Source organism: Lytechinus variegatus, chromosome 11 (genome assembly GCF_018143015.1).
Source record: "Lytechinus variegatus isolate NC3 chromosome 11, Lvar_3.0, whole genome shotgun sequence".
NCBI lineage: Eukaryota > Metazoa > Echinodermata > Echinoidea > Temnopleuroida > Toxopneustidae > Lytechinus > Lytechinus variegatus.
Window position 1 is genome coordinate 17,222,854 of NC_054750.1, and position 19,354 is coordinate 17,242,207.

General features: G+C 35.1%; 1 protein-coding gene across 1 annotated transcript in view; it reads left to right on the forward strand.

The window, feature by feature from the left end:
• The first annotated feature begins 53 nt into the window (after positions 1-53).
• The window catches only part of LOC121423768 (intraflagellar transport protein 74 homolog), a 51,674-nt gene continuing 32,373 nt past the window's right edge, over positions 54-19,354 (forward strand). The window contains exons 1-9 of the mRNA XM_041619255.1: positions 54-154; positions 8,532-8,643; positions 10,426-10,483; positions 11,213-11,290; positions 11,820-11,967; positions 12,393-12,453; positions 14,344-14,403; positions 14,721-14,782; positions 15,366-15,444. Of these exons, the coding sequence (XP_041475189.1) occupies positions 153-154; positions 8,532-8,643; positions 10,426-10,483; positions 11,213-11,290; positions 11,820-11,967; positions 12,393-12,453; positions 14,344-14,403; positions 14,721-14,782; positions 15,366-15,444 (660 nt within the window). The 5' untranslated portion in view covers positions 54-152. The remainder of the gene's footprint in view (positions 155-8,531; positions 8,644-10,425; positions 10,484-11,212; positions 11,291-11,819; positions 11,968-12,392; positions 12,454-14,343; positions 14,404-14,720; positions 14,783-15,365; positions 15,445-19,354) is intronic.

A 19,354-nucleotide genomic window follows, 5' to 3' on the forward strand; every position in this document is an offset into this window, starting at 1 on the left:
TCTTGGCTGTTTGCATAATAAATGCCGAGCGAGGGCGCAATATTCCCATCATGCAGTGCGCACATAGTTTCGTACCCGAAATCGCATAGCGACCACCGACGCCAAGCGATTAAAAAAGCATATTTTGGAAGTCATAAGTCGTTATCACATCTATGTGAGTATGGCTACTTTTTAATTGCATTGGAATTAATGTTTCGTTTCATGATGTTTTTGAGGAAAAGACCTTTTTTGGAAAAAAATGGAGCAAGGATCGACTAATCTAGTCTCTTGATCTATATTACAGTCCCATACGTTGAAGATTATGTTGGCTTTGTCTCGTTGATTTTGCAGGCCGGAGCTCTCAGTCTCAGGCCCGGGTTAACGTTAACCTCCGGTCCTCCCAGCCTGGAGAGTGAAGGCTTCTGTGGAGTAGAAGTATTGGCACACACGCAGGCGAGTATTTGGAGACAACAATGTTGCTCTAAAATACTTAACTTGCTAATTTTGCTTATCACACAATTTTGTATTGTAAATGCAAAAGAAGTTCATTTCCCCCCATTATAGGCATTTAATTTATAAAATAATTTTTACACGAAAAATAATGCAAATATGGAGAAACATCATGTAAGAAGATGAGCATGTGGAATTAAAGTCTGTGTGTTGTTGAAATAAAGCTAACTCCAAAATAAGTTAGAGTAACCCTCCCTTCATTCGACCGGCGCCGAGATTCGACATGGCAAATCTATTTTGCAAGCCTGCACACTCAAACACCAAAACTCACCCCAAACAAATATACAAAGACACTATCACTTCCCTTCAGAAAGTCCTCATTTTAACTAAAAATTCATCTTTAAAAAGTCAAAATTTTCCCTTTAAAATGCCAGAATATGCGCCATATATCTAGAGCACGAGGCGCCTTAGCTCAGATTCACTCTAGGCGACACCGCAATACTTACCCGTGTTTAGCCAGGGGCGTTGTGGGGAGTGAAAGTTATATACTGTACGTAGCTCACTCCCCACTAACGCCAGGAATCACCGTACATGCCTTTGCGTGTCGGACAGGATTACCCATGGTGAACCTAGACCTAAATCACCAATTTTAGTTATAGTTTTTTGCCCAAAGTTATGTATGGTCAGTTCCCCCATGTCTGCGCGGTCTCCCAAGTCTGCGCACCCGCGTATCTGCGCGATTCTAGTAAAAGAAGATACGCAATGAGCACGAACTTTACACATGCAATACATAGACAGGTATTCATTAAAAAATCTGACTCAAAATGGTGGAAAAATAATGAATTCAGGGCATTTCATGTGACGGCCTCAAAATGCAGCCTTTCTCATCAAAATCCCCGAATCGTATGCAAAGTGAATGAGTGCGCAGACATGGGGTACCATTTTTTTTTCAATCTGAAAATGACTGCCCGAGGTTTTTTCAAGAAAATCTTTTCTTTTCTTTAATTTTTTAATGAGATATTTGGCACACTAACTCATTATGATGTAAGGAACATTATCAACTGGACGGTTTTGTGAAATAAGAAGAAATTCATGTTAAATCTCAACTCAAATTGTTAGGTGCGCAGACTTGGGGCCCACCATCATACATGGGCAAGTTTTATGTTTACCCCCATTTGATTAGATTTCTTTTATTTTTTATTAAATAAATAGTCGTAAAATTGAAAGAAATTAAGAGCAATAGCGTTCACTTACCCCCGTCTGTTTACGAAGCCATTTTGATTTCTTTTGTTATGATACCTAGATACACACGCGTGCAGAGCTGCAACTTAGATTTTAAAAATACTTGCATTTGTCAATAAAAATCACGATTTGTAAAATATTTGTTTCGGTTGAAAAATATCATGAAATAATTTATATGATATTTATCGATAAAAAAAATATTTTGCGATTCCTGATATCTATCGGCAGATGCAAATATTTTTTTAATTCAAGTTGGCAGTCAAACCGCCAACCTGGATTAAAAAAATATTTGCATCTGCCGATAGATATCAGGAATCGCAAAATATTTTTTTTTATCGATAAATATCATATAAATTATTTCATGATATTTTTCAACCGAAACAAATATTTTACAAATCGTGATTTTTATTGACAAATGCAAGTATTTTTAAAATCTAAGTTGCAGCTCTGCACGCGTGTGTATCTAGGTATCATAACAAAAGAAATCAAAATGGCTTCGTAAACAGACGGGGGTAAGTGAACGCTATTGCTCTTAATTTCTTTCAATTTTACGACTATTTATTTAATGAAAAATAAAAGAAATCTAATCAAATGGGGGTAAACATAAAACTTGCCCATGTACATAACTTTGGGCGAAAAACTATAACTAAAATTGGTGATTTAGGTCTAGGTTCACCATGGGTAATCCTGTCCGACACGCAAAGGCATGTACGGTGATTCCTGGCGTTAGTGGGGAGTGAGCTACGTACAGTATATAACTTTCACTCCCCACAACGCCCCTGGCTACCCGTGTTAAGAAACTGGGACTCCACTCACGCGCATTTGGGCCGCCCTAGCTTAGAACTAAGCTTTGTTTAACTAAAAAATGAATATTCTTATGATTCAATAAATGTTAATGAATACAATAGTACTGTTAAATCGGTACTCACCGGTTCTTTTCTTGAATTTTCTGCCAATTTCCCACGCTTCTGGCTACAATTCTGCGTTAATTTTTGTCGCCATAGACAGCTATTCATGCAACTTTATTTATAAATGGAGCGCCCCTTACGAGAGTTGTTAATGCCGCGGAGAAATCGTTAGGCATTTTGGCCTGTGATCAAGGCGTAGCTGTTCTATTTTTTTATGTGTGAGATCGAAATCACAGCGAGTAAACACTCTTCCATATGGAAGAGTGTATACTCGCTGTGATATGATCCCGATAGGGAGGCGCAACACCCCCACCCACATGGGCGCAAATCCCAGGGCCGGGGGACATGTCCCCCTCACCCAAAATAGTAGGGGGCACATTATGAAATGTCCCCCTACTATTTTTGGTCATTTCATTCAAAATCGAAATAAAACATGTATCTTGGAAGAGACGATCTTACTTTTGGGATGCCCCCTTTTTTTTTGCTTGTTTGCTTGTCAAATTTCTTTTGGTCAAGATGACCTTCTTTAGGGGGTGATAAACCTTCTTTTTTTGTTTGTTTGTTTTTTACTTGTCAGATTTTCCAGCCCCTGGTCCCCCTACCTTTGGGGAGAGATTTCCGCCCTTGCATGTAGACATACTCTTGATATTGTTTGCGAATCTGCACGGGCGTCGGAGGCTGGGGGATGAGGAAAAGCGGTGAGACGAGAACAAAAATAGAAGGGAAAAGAGGACAGAAAAAAAGTGAAAGAAAGAAAAATTAATGGAAAATAAAAGGGAAGAGAAAATAGGGAGAAATGTGATGGGTAAAAAAAATTATGGGGAAAGAGGACAGAAAAAAGTGAACGAAAGAAAAATTAATGGAAAATAAAAGGGAGGAGAAAATAGGGAGAAATGTGATGGGTTACGTTGAGATTTTATGTGCCCGTGCAAAAAGAAATGAGCAGAGGTTGAGATGTTGTCCGTTTGGGCAAATGCCTGTCTGTTTCTCGGACTGGCGCCCGTGTTGATGGAATCACTGCTTCATGTATACCGACAGTGACAGGATTTAGCGGTTGTAGGTATAAATCGCGCTCTAACACTCTAAAACTGTGTTCTTTATCAAAAAGCTGTCCTTCATATTCATTTTCGCAAAAGAATATAAAGTTAATTTCAATCATTGTCTATAGATATCCTGTTTATGATAAAAATACTTAGAAATTGGGTTAGGTAAGGGTTATCAAATTATCAGGGCAGAAAATATATTTTTTTCTGATTTTGCGCGTCGAGCTGGCATTATTTGATCTGTGAGATTATGTTTTTGATGACATTCATTGTATTCACAGCAATAATTATTAAACATTGCGCACGCGCCGTACGCCGCATGAATTATGTAGATCAGGTGAATAACTTACCGCTACACACGAGCAGTTGCTCTATATATTCTATGTAATATAATATATAGAGCAACTGCCCATTTTTAATGGTCCATAATATACCCACTTTTTTCTTTTTTGGAACGAGTATGAAGTTATCTACTGATATACTGAATGTACAATAAAAGTCATTATCATGTATTTCTTGACATTTCATTTACTTTTTTCCCATAATTATATCCCATAGCTGCTCGCATAGACCTACGCCGTCACAAATAACAAAACAAAATCTCACTTTTTTTTCTTTTTTGGTGGGGGATGGATTTTCCATACGCATACGTACAATTTTTCAAATTATTTTTTTCTGCTATTTTCATAATAAACTTTAAATGATTTCGCCTTTGCACTATTATTTTTTTTTAAGACAAAATAACAAAATTACATCTAGTCATCATCATCATATCATCGTCACCAACTTCATTCTCATCTTCATCACCACTACCACCATCATTATCATCATCATCACCGCCACCATCACCACCACTATCATCTTCACCAAGATAATTTTCATCATCATCATCATTGCCATCATCGTCTTTCTTTTTTTCTTATTTTTTCCCCTTCCCTTCTTTTTTCCTTCCTATTTTCCTCCTTTTTTAGAGGGGCACACCACCACGCCCCCTCACTGGATATCGGCCTCTAAATATGTTTGTTGTTGTATATAAGTTGGCGGATGCCTCATGAAATGAAATAAGAGAAAATAAGGAAAGGGAAACTAAGAAGAAAAAGAAGGACTGAGGAGAAGAAAAAAGAAAGCCAAACAAACAAGAAAAAACAATATCAAAATTTCGTTGTAAAGTCTTCTACGTGAGTTTAATAATTATGTTTTCAATGAAATGAGAACATAGTATAATTGAAACAAGTAAGAAGGGCTATACATCGTAGCAAAGAAATAGAGGGAAGCTCCGAGACAATAAAAAGGGTGAGAAAAAGAAAAGACTTTGAAATACTCACAACACGAGCATAATAAAAAAATATGGAATAAGCGAGGACAAGTAGCTGAGGGACCCCCCCCCCCCCTCTCTCTAGTTATTTATCTATCAAACTCGCATACACAAGAATTTCTTACTAATCAAAATATTGCAAGCAAAAAGCACGAGCTGACATTTTTTTAAATATTCAAAACTGATAGACACATTTTAAACAATTCATGAATCATAACAATTATTCATTAGCTTACCAATCGAATCATTCGATTGCGAAAAATGATCTGAGAATTAATGTTTTTAGGAATTCATTAAAAGCATAGTTGTATCTCAACATTAAAATAATTAAGGCGGGCGCAAGGTATCAGCTAAAGCTTCATACACCGATAAATTTTTTTTGGACATCTTAAGTATTTTCGGTAATCATGAAAAAGATTGATATTTCATGAAAGCTCAAATCCCGAGGAGGAATATTTTTATTAATTGACTTTAAAAAAAATGTTCTAAGCCCCATTTAATATTTGATTATAAGTCGATGCAGTAAAAGCTGAAAAAATAAAGTATTTTGTGTTCCTCTATCATAATTCTCTTTCTCTTTAACCCTGGTTCCTTTTTTCTGGGGGGGGAGCATTTTGGTTAAAAAACAGAGAAAAAAGATAATTGCTGGCTAGTGGACGGTAGTGGTAGGGACACCCCCCCCCCCCCCCCCCCCCGTAGTTACGCCAGTATGGGACCAAATGATCCTACATGTCCGAGGCGAAACTTGTGCAATCAATTAAACGTTATTTCTGAAAAAAATTAAAGCTTGCGCTGTTTAACTTTAATCTCTTTCACCTAAATTTGCGATGAACGCTGCGTTATGAAATATATAATTATCAACATCTGGCGAAAAGAATAACCATCCGATCACCTGACGAGAACGCGTATCACGTGATCTGCATATCAGCTTCAATCGCGAGTCAGAAGTGAAGGGCAACTGTCAAGAAAATCAGGAAAAAGTCGTCAAAATGTAAGTTTCCCTTATTTTTTTTCATTTTTTGTTGTTGCTAACAATGCTTTTACACTCGAAAATCAAGCATTAAAGAAAAAAAAACCAATATAACTTGTACTTGTGATATAAATATAGAAATATCCTGTGCTCAAACTTTTCTAACCCAAAAATAGTACTGATGTCGCCTATGAGGTCCATACATGTAATGTTTGGACCTCATTGGTACTAGGAGTGCTCAGATTTAAGAAGCGGGGTCGCCGAAAACTGCGCCAAAAACGAAGAAATATTTGGTTCTGTTCCGAGTGCAAAAGCTTTCTCGGAAATTAAGTATCGTATCTTCAAATTTCCAATCAAAAAAAATTTCGGCGGCACTGGAAAAATTTCAATTTGGACAGAAATCAAGTTGAGGACATGCATGCGGCAGGCCTTCGTTCGACATGTGCTCCGATCGCAATGCGGAAGCGAATGACCGCGGCACTTCCGGGTTGCACATCGCATGCGGTGCAGTGCAATTCAGCGGCTCTTGCACGCATTGAGTTTTGAACGCGAGATGCGCCATGTCGAACGAAGGCAGAGGGATGTCGAATTTTGACCGTAAAACATGGAAATACATTTCAAGATTTTATGAATACTCGAGATTGAATTTAAAATTAACATTGCAATTAAAAATAGACAAATATATTTAACAAATATTGGGGCAAATATAATTTTGTGAAAAGAAATTTGAGAACAAAAAATACTGCAGAAAAGGCTTAACATGTCGAATCTTGGGCATGTTACTCTACTTTCCAACTCACCGGAAAACTGTGAAGTTCAAGGAGGTGTAGATCGAAGGCGAATCACCACCAACTGGACCGAGACGCGATATGAGTGTCCGCGAAAAGTTCGGGGGCAATGGTAGCTGAGCGATGAATGGCGTGAAGCGCTCAGGTCAAAAAGTTTTTATCACTGCGAAAGTGAAGTCCAAGTATATTGCACAAATCCCGGTAGATGAAATTAAATAAACATGTCGCGTTTGACCTGGACAAATCATGATGATTGGTCACTCGCGAGGCACGCCCCAAGAGTTTGGAATGCGGCACGCAAACTTGACAATAAGAAATAATGCGACTTGTGTGAAATTAACGAGGTACACATGTTCGTGATTAACTAAAGGAATTTGGCCATTGTATTTACAGAATAAGACGAAAGAAAATGTAGACGGAAATTTACATTTGGGTCAAAACAAATGCAAGTCGCTACAAGCAGATACTCACCGATTAGACAGGAATAACCGTCGTTTCTGGGGATTTATTCAACAATTTCTGACATTTTACTGTGTGTTAGTGTGAGCTCGCATGTGTTATCACGCCCTCCCTTTTGTATTTTGACTGTCCAGATTTCGATGTGCTTTTTTTACATTGAATTTACATTCTAAGGATTTATCAACTACAAGATATCGATTTATAATTTCTAATCAATGAAAAAATGTCAAAGATATATATTAAAAGGTATGAAAATGGTACTTTACCAATGTTTTCTTGCAACTTGGACGCCAGAATCACTCCCAAAATAGCACCCAAAATTACAAACGGACGGAGAGTGCATCGACAATTTACAAATGTCATATCGATATTGCTTTCGATATCAATTATAATACAATCTGCTCCACATGCTAGCTAAACCGCTACGATCACAGGTAGCAGACAACATTCGATATATCGAGACATTAACGATAATGACATTATTCAAGATGGCAACTTGCAACAAAAACCGTTAGCTCAGGTGAAAATGTCTGAGATGAATTTTTCTGGATCATCCAGAGGATGTTTATCAATAACTCCGGTCCAAGATACGCAATTACTTATATTTCCCTGGTAATCAAAGCCATGAAACTAAATTTTGCTTAAAACAGTTTAAAATCGCGACCTATAAAACGTTAGTTCACCTATACGTTGGCTGTACGTACGGGCCTCCAAGCTCTTCAGTCTATGTATTGGTGAGTGGAGCCAACGTAGTTCAGCGGAACAACCAAAATACAGAGATTGAAGCTTTTGGTCTACTCACCGATGATCTTGTCGCCATAATATTTCCCTCTTTGTTCGCAGCCTAGTTACAAGACACTTTTAAAAGAGGGCGACGATATCATGAGCAGTGCCAATTTTAAAAAAATTCAATCTGCTGATGAATATCATGAATTGTAAGATACTTGCATTAGCCAATAAATATTTATTGGCTAATGGAGGTACTGTATTATTCAAATTTACTTAAGAGGCAAGTTAAAAAGCTGTAATGGAAACTGACAGTGTAAAAAAATCAAGCATTTTTCTGAAAAAAAAATAAGAGAAAATAAGCCAAACATTGCAAACCTTACATGCATTTTGCCGCACATGGAGATGTAAAGAGAACAAGGTTATATCCACTCATTCAATGAACAGGGTTATAACCTTGTTCATTGAATGAGTGATTTTACCATACATTGCAAATACAACACTTAAACGTTCTGAATTTTGTTAAATAAGGCCTTTGCGATGTGATGCCTGGCATGAATCACCTTTATATTTCTGAATCTTGTTGGACTTTTATGACCTGCATGTGATGTATATTTTATGTTATTTATTCATTTGAATTGACTTTTCCAGGAATCGTCCCCCCTCTAGCAGCGGGCGAAAGCCAACAACAGGAATGAGACCACCTTCTGGTTTGAGGCAGCCCCCTCCAGGGACAGCTATGAGGATGCCTCCTGGTACAGGGGTAAGGGTTGTTAAAGGACAAGTCCACCCCAACAAAAATTGATTTGAATAAAAAGAAATAAATCCAACGAGCATAACACTGAAAATTTCATCAAAATCAGATGTAAAATAAGAAAGTTATGACATTTTAAAGTTTTGTTTAATTTCACAAAACTGTTATATGCACATCCACTCACTAGTTCATCTATGTCATCCACTCACCATTTATTTTGTATTTATTATGTGAAATGTGAAACATTCTAATTTTCTTCTCATTGTCCAGTAAAACAATGATTAATTCCTCCCTGAACATGTGGAATCAGCATTATTTAGTACTATATGATTCAGTCAAGTCGGTCCCTATGGTCAAATCAGTAAAAAAATGAAATATTGTGTATAATCCAAACAATAAAAAACAAAAGAAATAGTGAGTGATGGACATCATCGAATGACTCATTCGCATCTCACTGAGTTGTGCATATCACTGTCTTGTGAAAAATAAGCGAAATTTTAAAATGCCATAACTTTCTTATTTTACATCTGATTTTGATGAAATTTTCAGTGTTATGCTTGTTTGATTTTTCTCTATTTAATCAAATCAACATTTTGCTGGGGTGAACTTGGCCTTTAAGAATTTTAAATATAGGTCTTCCTATTAATGCAGGACAATTTATCAATATCATCATAATTAGGCGATATTGACAAAAAAATTCAAATATTCAATAATGGTTTTATGACCACAAAAAATACTGTCCATTATGAATAGTTACAATTTATTGGCCCAAATGCCAAGCACTCTGTATCAGAACTTTTTACATACGTACATATGTAAGTTTGTACCCTAATGCACACTTTTCATGGAGAAGCAATGGTAAAAGCCTAATACCATGGTCATATTTGCTCTACGGCGTACGGCATGTCGAAAACAGCCGTTTCAACATTTTTGTACCAACTACATATACACTAGATGGTTTGAATTAAAATTGATAAAACGGCTGTTTTCGCCTCGCCGTACGGCTGCCATAGTGCAAATGTGACCAAGGTATTGCTTTCATTTTCCCCCTTCCCTGCTCTCACAGATTTGCAGCTCATAATGAATGTTTATAATGATTTTTCAGACTCAGAGATAAATCATATTATCAACAATTATTTGCTGACAATAATCTACTAACATTGAAATCATATATCGACCAGCACTAGTTCTTATTTATAATGATGTTTTCAGCTGTAATTCAGTTCATTGAAAATTCTAAGAACTATTGAAATGTTTCCCAAATTTATAACATTGAGCAATTAGATGCAAGACTTAGGATTTTAAATGGAGACTCCGTGTAGAGGAGAGTCAGCACCTTTGCACGTTAAGAATCATCTGCATTACTCATACTACATGTATGTATCAGTAGGGGAAGCCCCAATGTAGTGGGCCACAAAATTATCGGGAGGAGAGACCTGCGGGTCATAGTGATTTAGTTCACGTTTCGCCAAGTGATGCTAAACAGATACAAAGGATAATAAAACTTGTAGGAACTCTTTGAATATTTTCCAGGCCTTGAGCGCTATTTTTTAACATTCACTAGTAAACATGTATAGTAGTAATCAATGCCTTTTTCTGAATTAATAAGAGTACTTTTGTCCTCAACATCAATGCACTTTATCTTAGTCAAGTCTATACTAGTAAATCAAACTGTAGTGTCAAAGGTAGGACATAGGATATGAGAGCAGAATTCCGTTGGTATGGTGCTTTTATTTTGACATGTAAAACTTATTGAAGAATACATGTATCTGTATTACATTTGCATTACAGGCTCCAGGAACAGCTCGGCCTGGGACAAGGGGTGGAGCTGGCCCTTCAACAGGGGCAGGTATTTATTAATTTACGACATTCTATAATAAAATGATTGTAATAATTGGATTTACATGTATATAGCCCTTTTTCCGGAGGATACAGAGCACTGTTATAGACACAGACAAGTTAAGGTTTATGGTTATATAGTAGGTTTGTTTTAAGATATCTTTTAAGAGGTCAGGTTTTGAAGAGATGGAGGGAGTTTGTTCCAAAGACGGGGGCAAGAGATTGAAAAGAGTTGCAGCTGGCCTTTTTATATTGTATGTACATCATTAGTAATTTAAATGCTAGAATTTCATGTACATGTATCTGGCAATAGATGCATAGTTACTTGAATTCATTCCAGACACTTCTGTATAGAGACCAGTTATTGTGTATACCTGGTTTAAAAGCTGCTTAATTAAAGCGATAAACATGTTGAAATGCTTGTAAGGGTTCTGCCATACATGTATACTGCTGTCTAATGCCCCTTTCATGAATTTCTTTGATGTTTTAGACTGTTTTTCATGTTACTGTTGAATAACAATTGACGTTTTTCATAATTGAAGACTGCATCCATTTCATAGAAGGTGAATTCTAAATTCAGTTCAAACAAAGTATCTTTCAGTTACAAAGAATTCAGTGCAGTGAAAATTTAAGGAACTGATATTATTATAAGAACTGTAGCAAATATACAGGTACTTCTTGTCATATGCCCCTAAGATGGTTACAGAATTCCTTTGTTTTATTCATTTCATTCTCCAAGTTCTTAATGCAAACATCAATGTTGCTGACAGGCCAACCACTCAACAAGGTCTTGGAGGACTCAAGACTGGAAGAAAAGGTGAGTATGAATGTTAAAGCTGTTTTTATAAATCTACAACAAATACAGTGAATGTTGATATGAATATTGATTTTACCAAATGAAACAACACACTGATTATGCCTAACCTATAAGAGTAGCCCACCCCTCTCCAAATCAAATCAATTCAATTCATTTTATTTAATCATTAAAACAAATCAATATACAAATCATACATGAATGCACAATTATTAAAGATATAGTTGAAATGATTGTGGTGCCCTTAAAAAGCAAGAGCCTCAAATCGTCAGCCTAAAAACTGCAGAGAAATTAAATTATATGTTGTGCAACATATGCCTACTTCAACTGCAAATGCATGAATAAATATGATGTGACTTTCCATGTTCCAGCCATTCATGCACTTGTTCAGAGCTTTACAGATACTTTTTTATTCAGAAACAACCTGCTGGTTGTGATGTAAATTAATCATGTCATTCTTTTAAATATTATGTTTCCTTATGGGTGATGAAACATGTGACCTTTGACCTTCTATATATGCATCTCATTACAGGTCCTTCAAGAGTCGTAATGGATAAGTCTTATTTCCTCGGCCTTCTGAGAACCAAGATGAATGAGCTGACAACTGAAAACAATAAACTTCAGCGGGAAATCGACAGGATAAATGAGGAGAATAACAGCTTTCTGTCTTACGAGAAAAAGTAGGTTAACCTTAACATGTGTAGACTTGTGAAAGATGGTTTGATTGTTTTAAAGTCTATTAGGGTCTAGGCTGATATTGCATACTCGATAATGTATTTGACATTGTGGCAGAAGAAAGAAACAAAATGGAGCTAGCAGGATAAGAAGGTTCGACTGAATCTGACTTCTATGAATTGCACTACATGTGAGTATTGCTCTGGTGTCTTGGCTTTTATAGGAGACAGCTTTCAGTAGCAATATAGAAAATTAAGAATCATTTCAATTTTCTCTGCTTACAGGGCTAGTGATACCATGTATATTTGTATTTTATTTTATAAAAGCTCCTAATGGATGCCTGTTAAAACTGCAACCCTAAAATAGATAAATGCACATCATTCTGCTTGCAGAATACTTACGTTTTGCATGTGTCATATGATGTTTACAGGGCAGAGGGTGTGGCTGCAGAAATCAAGGAACTGCAGGGTCAATTAGGAGACTACAATACAGTAAGTTGTCACTTAATTTTTCACCATTGAAAGTAATATTGGCATCAGATTTCATGGGGAATAGATTCAAGTAGTACTCTGGGCTGAAAATATAAATTCACAGAGCTAAATGCTGAAAATTTTATCAAAATCTGATAACAAATAATGAAGATTGGATTAAACACTTTAACAATATTTTTTGAAAAGTTATATGCACATCCTCATGAATATTCATTAGGTGGGCTGATGTTGTCATATCCCCACTTTCCTTTTTCTTATGTTATTACATGAAATCATAATTATTTCATTTTTTTCTATGTAAGTGTGAATGATATGTCTCCCTTATTATAACATGAGTTGCAGCAATGAATGTATAATACATTTGATTATCAATCCAACTTCTTTAGCTCTTGGAGGAAAAAAATGAATAAACATAATTTCATATAATAAGATACACTAAGAACAAGTGGGGATATGACATCATCAGTTTGCTCATTGAATATTCGTGAAGACATGCACAGAACTGTTTCATCGAAATAATGCAAGTCTTTAAAATGTTAAAACTTTGTTACTGTCTGATTTGGATAAGATTTTCAGTGTTTACTTTGTCTGACTTTTTCTTCATCTATTCAAATTATGTTATTTTCAGCCTGGAGTACCTCTTTAATCTTTGCTGACTCCAGACTTTGTGAAAGCAGTGGAAATAATTGTAATATATATTTCTTAGGGGTGAAACAAACTTGATGCACCAACTAGAAATTCTTCAGTCAAGTCTGCTTGTCATAGTCCCATTTTTGGTGATTAACATAAGCTTTAACTTACATGTTAAGCATCAAATTGGTGTCCAATTCATGAGTTCCTGTATGGGATTCCAGTCAATGATCATATACCAATCAAACACAATGACCCCTAGGTGTTTCTTTGTGTATAAGTAGAAAAAAAATTGCCAAGTGACTCTGTTATAAAACAAGTAATCGCTCAGTAATAACCAAAATAAGTGGATATATTCTTTCAGGTAGATTTTTTTGTCAAGCAATGATGTGTTCCCACATGTGCTTATCTGTATTAGCAATTTTCAACTTTCTGTGCTTGCAGTCTAGATCCTATTATTTGACGTAGTTTGGTTTATATATTTGAAGTTAGAACTTGCTACATGTAGATCAATGTCAGTGACAAAAGTTTTAATAATGATAAACCTTTATACAAAGACTTTCCACTGAAATTATAAATGCATCTACTTCAGTTTACCTTAAATACAGGGACTAATGGGGTGTTGCAAGAAACTTGCGATCAAATTGCAAGCCAATTTTTGGTCCGTAAATCAATCTTGCAGTTAACTGCAAATTAGTGATTGATTGCTAATTTGCTCCTTGAAACAAGAAGTTAAATCTGATTTGCTGCAGCTAATGTTGATTTATCAGTTGTAAAGTTGCAACAGAATATTCGCAATTGATCACAAATATTTTCTTGCGACACCCCCTTAGTGGTCTTTGTGGGAATGAGGTAATGTAATATTTTTAAATTGATATTTAATGTCGATCAAGTGACTTGAATAATTCAAAATGAGGGATTATAATTGTATACATTGGCTAGTTAATTGTCGTAAAGGATTAGGTTTGTTAAAGGAGGAATTAACATGTTAAGAGGTTTCCACTGTTGAATATGTTTATTGAACGAAAACCCACACTGTCATATTATTTTACTCACACAGTTTGCTCTTTTGTGTAGAAAATATTGTTTGTGGTAAATTTTGCGTTATTACTTCATATGAGCTCATGAATCAGAAGACAGAATGACATGTACATGAAGGATTGCTTGTAGCTATATAAATTTTACAATTATGTTATATGTGATGCATGTATATGTGAGGATATAACTGTTTTTGTATAAAATATCAATCTTATCTCATAGCTTGTAGACAAATTGAACACAGATACTGAAATGGATGAAGTGCAAGAGGATTACAATCAGGTATGTTGTATTTCTGTTTTCTTATTTTTCTCTCTCTCTTTCTTACACACCTTGTATGGATTGAGTACTTATGTAGATCTCTCCTAGCTCCTATATTATTCAAAACCAGTAGAGCATTTAATGAAACAAATAGTTATTTTTACTGACGTATTTGCTCTGAGCCAATCAGGTACAAGGATTTGGTTAGTTCATAACAATAGTCAATTAGAATTATTGACTTTATTTCATGAAATGCTCCCTATGATACAGTATGTGTCAATGCAATTTGAGTAAGTTTTTACATTGTGATTTCTTTATACATTTACATTTATTCACAGCTGAAAGTTGAAAATGACCTTGAAAGCAAGAATATTGACACAATTTTCACAACACGACAAGAGTAAGTAATTTTCATTTTACCTTTATTTAAAGTCTAAAACTTAGTTTTTACATTGTAAGTCAACATGACAATATTAGGTGTGTTGCTAAGTTGCCATACTGACATATAACTGCTTAGAAGTTGAACTTGCAAGATACATTACACACATGTTGTCATGCTGACTTACAAAGTGAGGAAGTTGACATGACATGACAAGACTTTTACATTTCAGGTGCCTCAACATGATAAAATAAGAATTGATATATATTCTCAAATACAATGATGTTTTTAGGCCTAGTCTTAATCCAGTGCAACAAAGACCATGACTTTTAATGTTCTTGTGATTGGTCTCAATACCCCTCTCTTTTGCTATGTTGTACCCCTTTAACATACTTTTTTTCTAATTTGTGCTGTTCACTACAGAAATGTGGCTCTTGCCCTAAAAATATCCAAATAGATTTGATATATGAAGTTCATATTTTTCTCATAATGAAATTGCAGTGTAAACAAAAGTTTTTTTTTTTTCAATAAATGCATGTATGTATACTGCATTTACTGTTCAAAATATTATTCTTGTATCCATATTCTCCTTTTCTATCCTTAGGACCGAATCTCAGATAGCCCAAGTAGATGAAGAAATACAGCAGTGTAGACGGATGGCTGATACTCTGGTGGATGACATGGTATGTTAAAATAAAATTATATAATTTTGGTTTTGCCTACATAGTGATATCTTAACCGAAGTTTAATTTAAAAGAAATGCTATGATTTTCAAAGTGTCATCTACTCCATTGGACTAAGACAAAATGGTTATTATTACCAGCCATGCATGGTTATTTTTTTGTGTGTTCACATGATCAAGATGAAAGCCTGGCTGTTCCCTGTCCCAAGGGAGGCTCTTCACCGATGGTCTTGATATGAATACATTGAGACATCCTGGAAAATATAAACCAATCTAAATCTTTGTCTTTATACAGTGCGTCCCAGAAAAAACGAAACCGAGATTTAGCGATCATTTATCATAACTTAATCATAAATAAAATAGACAAATGACCTACCAATTTAAAGCTTAGAATCTCCTCTTTCATCTGATATTACTTAGATTATTTCTCATTCACGCATGAGTGAGCAAATACAATTTGAAGAAAGGATATCAAAAACTCATTTGGCGGGGGGTATCTGGGTTTCAAAAAGAAAACCACATTTTTGAAAAGTTCAATATCTCCTCTTTAATTTGATACCTAAATTACAGAAAATGGTCAAGAAAAAACAAAGTTCTGGTCATTTGAAATAAGGCTTGAATTTCAATAATTTCATAAAATGAAGAGGTTCTCCAGGCTGGCTTTCAAACTCACTCGACACTCCGTTTTGTCGACGGTCAGTCATGCATTAAATCTTTTGTTCACCATGCGAAAGCTTCTGTGGGAAACCGGTGAAAACACGTTTATCTCATGAAATTATGGAAATACAAGCCTTATTTCAAATGACCAGAACTTTTTTATTTCTTGACCATTTTCTGTAATTTAGGTACCAAATTAAAGAGCAGATATTGAACTTTTCAGAAATGTGGTTTTCTTTTTGAAACCCAGATACCCCCGCCAAATGAGTTTTTGGTATCCTTTCTTCAAATTGTTTTTGCTCACTCATGCGTGAATAAGAAATAACCTAAGTAATATCAGATGAAAGAGGAGATTCTAAGCTTTAAATTGGTAGGTCATTTGTCTATTCTATTTATGATAAAGTTATGATAAATGATTGCTAAATCTCGGTTTCGTTTATTGCTTTTCACAAATCCTATCCCATCCTAAAATGCAGAAACCCTTTAATATTTAAATGTAAGGGTTACGTCTTTCTTTGCTCGACTTGATCTCTTTCATAAAATTATTTGGTAACAAGTAGAACACATGCAATTGATTTGTTGCAGAATTATTGTGCAATCGTGGGCACTAAAGTATAGAACTATGAGAGCAGGTGATCACACAGTGAAACAAAATTTGTTAGCTAGTTTCAATATTTGTACAATAGCAAATGGAAAATAAAGGCAATGAGTTGGAAATCTAATATGCAATACAAAATAAAGACACAATTCAAATTACAAAAAATCATACATGTACATGATTGTTATGAATCCTACCAAATTTTTTTTTTACTATGATTAGCCAATTGTGAAATAAATCTCTTAATGTACTGGATCTATCTATCATTTGACACTCAAAATAATTATCTGTATATGTAACTTTAAAACAGTTTTCTTCCCTTTAATAATTTCCTTTCATTTATTTTGCACAAATAAATTCTGAAATAGTATAAATGATTACAATTATTGCAGAATAAAATAGAAAAAAGGGTACACTTATTACATTCAGAGTGGAGGGACCTAATAAAAGGAAGCAAGAGCTTTAAAGTATGATGAAAGGGGACATTATACCTAAGAAATATACAGTGTAAACATATATCAGCCTAGAGTTAGACAACGGCTTATGAAGTTGAACTGGACTTCAGAATCAATAAAGGGCCTGTGTATTTAGGAAATACATTTATACAAAATTATAAGCATCTGTAAAAATGAAACCTTCTTTTAAAACAGAGTGGTGCTACTGAAAGAATGTACATGTATTACTCACTCTAAACCATTCAAAGAATGTTGAGCATATCCTTGTTTCTTTTTCTGTTGGACTCAAATTCAATTCATATATGCCTATAATTTGTACTCTTTTGTGATTATAAAAGATTATATACAGGAAATGGCTTTATCCTCTGTGACCCAATAAGTTAACAGATATAGATTCATAAGTAACAGAAACTCAGACCGGAAATATTAACAGATAAATAAACAGAACTTCAGACTGGAATATTCACTGAGCAATAGATCCAATATTTGAATAGCTTATCACAACAGGGGGCCGTTTCATAAAGCTGTTCGAAGATAAGAACGACTTTAAGAGCAACTGGTGAACCTTTCTTACGTGGTAAACCATCGCCAATGAATATAACATTTGCGCGAGAAAGGATCACCAGTCGTTCTGAAAGTCGATCTTAAGTTACGAACAGCTTTATGAAACACCCACCAGATTATAATATTTAAAAAGTCTTCACTTTTGTATTCGTGGCTTCTCTCTTTTGACCTTTTTGCTTCTGCTCATACAAAAGGCGGGGAAATTAGAGTGAAGTGTTGTGTTATAAATTAACAGGTACACGTGGTTGCACACCAAGATTGCACAATATGCCTTGGCTCCTTTGGCACAATATGGTGTGTTAGTGTTTCTTCAAGATTTCAGTCATCTGCAGGAAATGTAATGACATGCTTCTTTCTTAGAGGATGGAGAGAACTGAGCACTCGGCCATATAACATGTACTTGGTGTATAAGGGAATGTGCATGAACATGTATTGAAAACAATAGGAATCTAGGATAATAAAACAGCAGACATGTACATGTACTTGTAAGTAGGAGATAAAATTAAATGACATACCATTGTAATTGTACCTTTCCTGTAATTGAATATAATATTACATTAATCAAACAATTTTATACTTTTTATACTGCAATACATGTATATATGCTACAGTAACAGATACAACATTAAGCATTAAGACCACTAAAGCAAGGTGAACCATTGAAACAAGGGAACCAGGGTAATAAAAGAACAGACTTGTACTTGTAAGTATGAAATTAAATTACATACCTAAATATAATTGTACCTTGGATATGATTTTACATATAAGTCAAACAAGTTCTGATAATTTAATTTTCTAACATTTTATTTGATGCTGCAATATATATGTTACAGTATCAGATACAATATTAAGGATTAACCTTAACTAGGCCCAGCTTTTTTGGCTGTTCTGTGGCGGGGAGGGGGTTGATTCAACCCCCCCTGACATCTCAGCTGCCGATCGCGTGAGCACTGCAAAAATTTGCACGCTGGTAGTGTGCGATGTAATCTACAAGGCTGTATCCCCAAAATAATGAGATTTTATTTTTTATGAATTAATTATGCTAATTTATTAATATATCATACTTTTTGCTCTAATTCACTAAATAAAGCTCTTAGAATGCTAATTTTTGGTAAAAATATTCTTTGTAGCAATTAAGAAAAGCTTCAATTTGGAAATCCATTTCTTATGTATTTTATTGTTTTATGAATTCTTAAAGTATTTTTTTGTTTTTCAACCTTTTGTTTTTCTTTGTTTTTTCGCCAGATTTACTGCACAACCTTTTCGAAGCATAATTATGCTTAAATCAATTGATTTCAGCTGTTTGAAGTAAAAATAATCATATCTTTATGATTAAGATGAGAAAACTCAATTTGCATTGACTTTGCACACAAAATCACGTTTTTGAACAATTTGTGGTCTGACATGCATTTACGACATGTTGCGTAATTTCGGAACCGCGTACCCAGGTGTCGTAAATTTGGTGTCAAAAGATGCAAAAGACTGAAAAGTATAAACTCTGTGAGTGGCGCAGTCAAAAAATTCCGCACAGCGGAATGATCGCAGAAAATGTTGAGGGGGGTTGATTCAACCCCCCCCCCGGCCATTTTAGGGTTAAGAAAAGTAAAAGCAAGGTGAACAATTGAATCAAGGTGTAC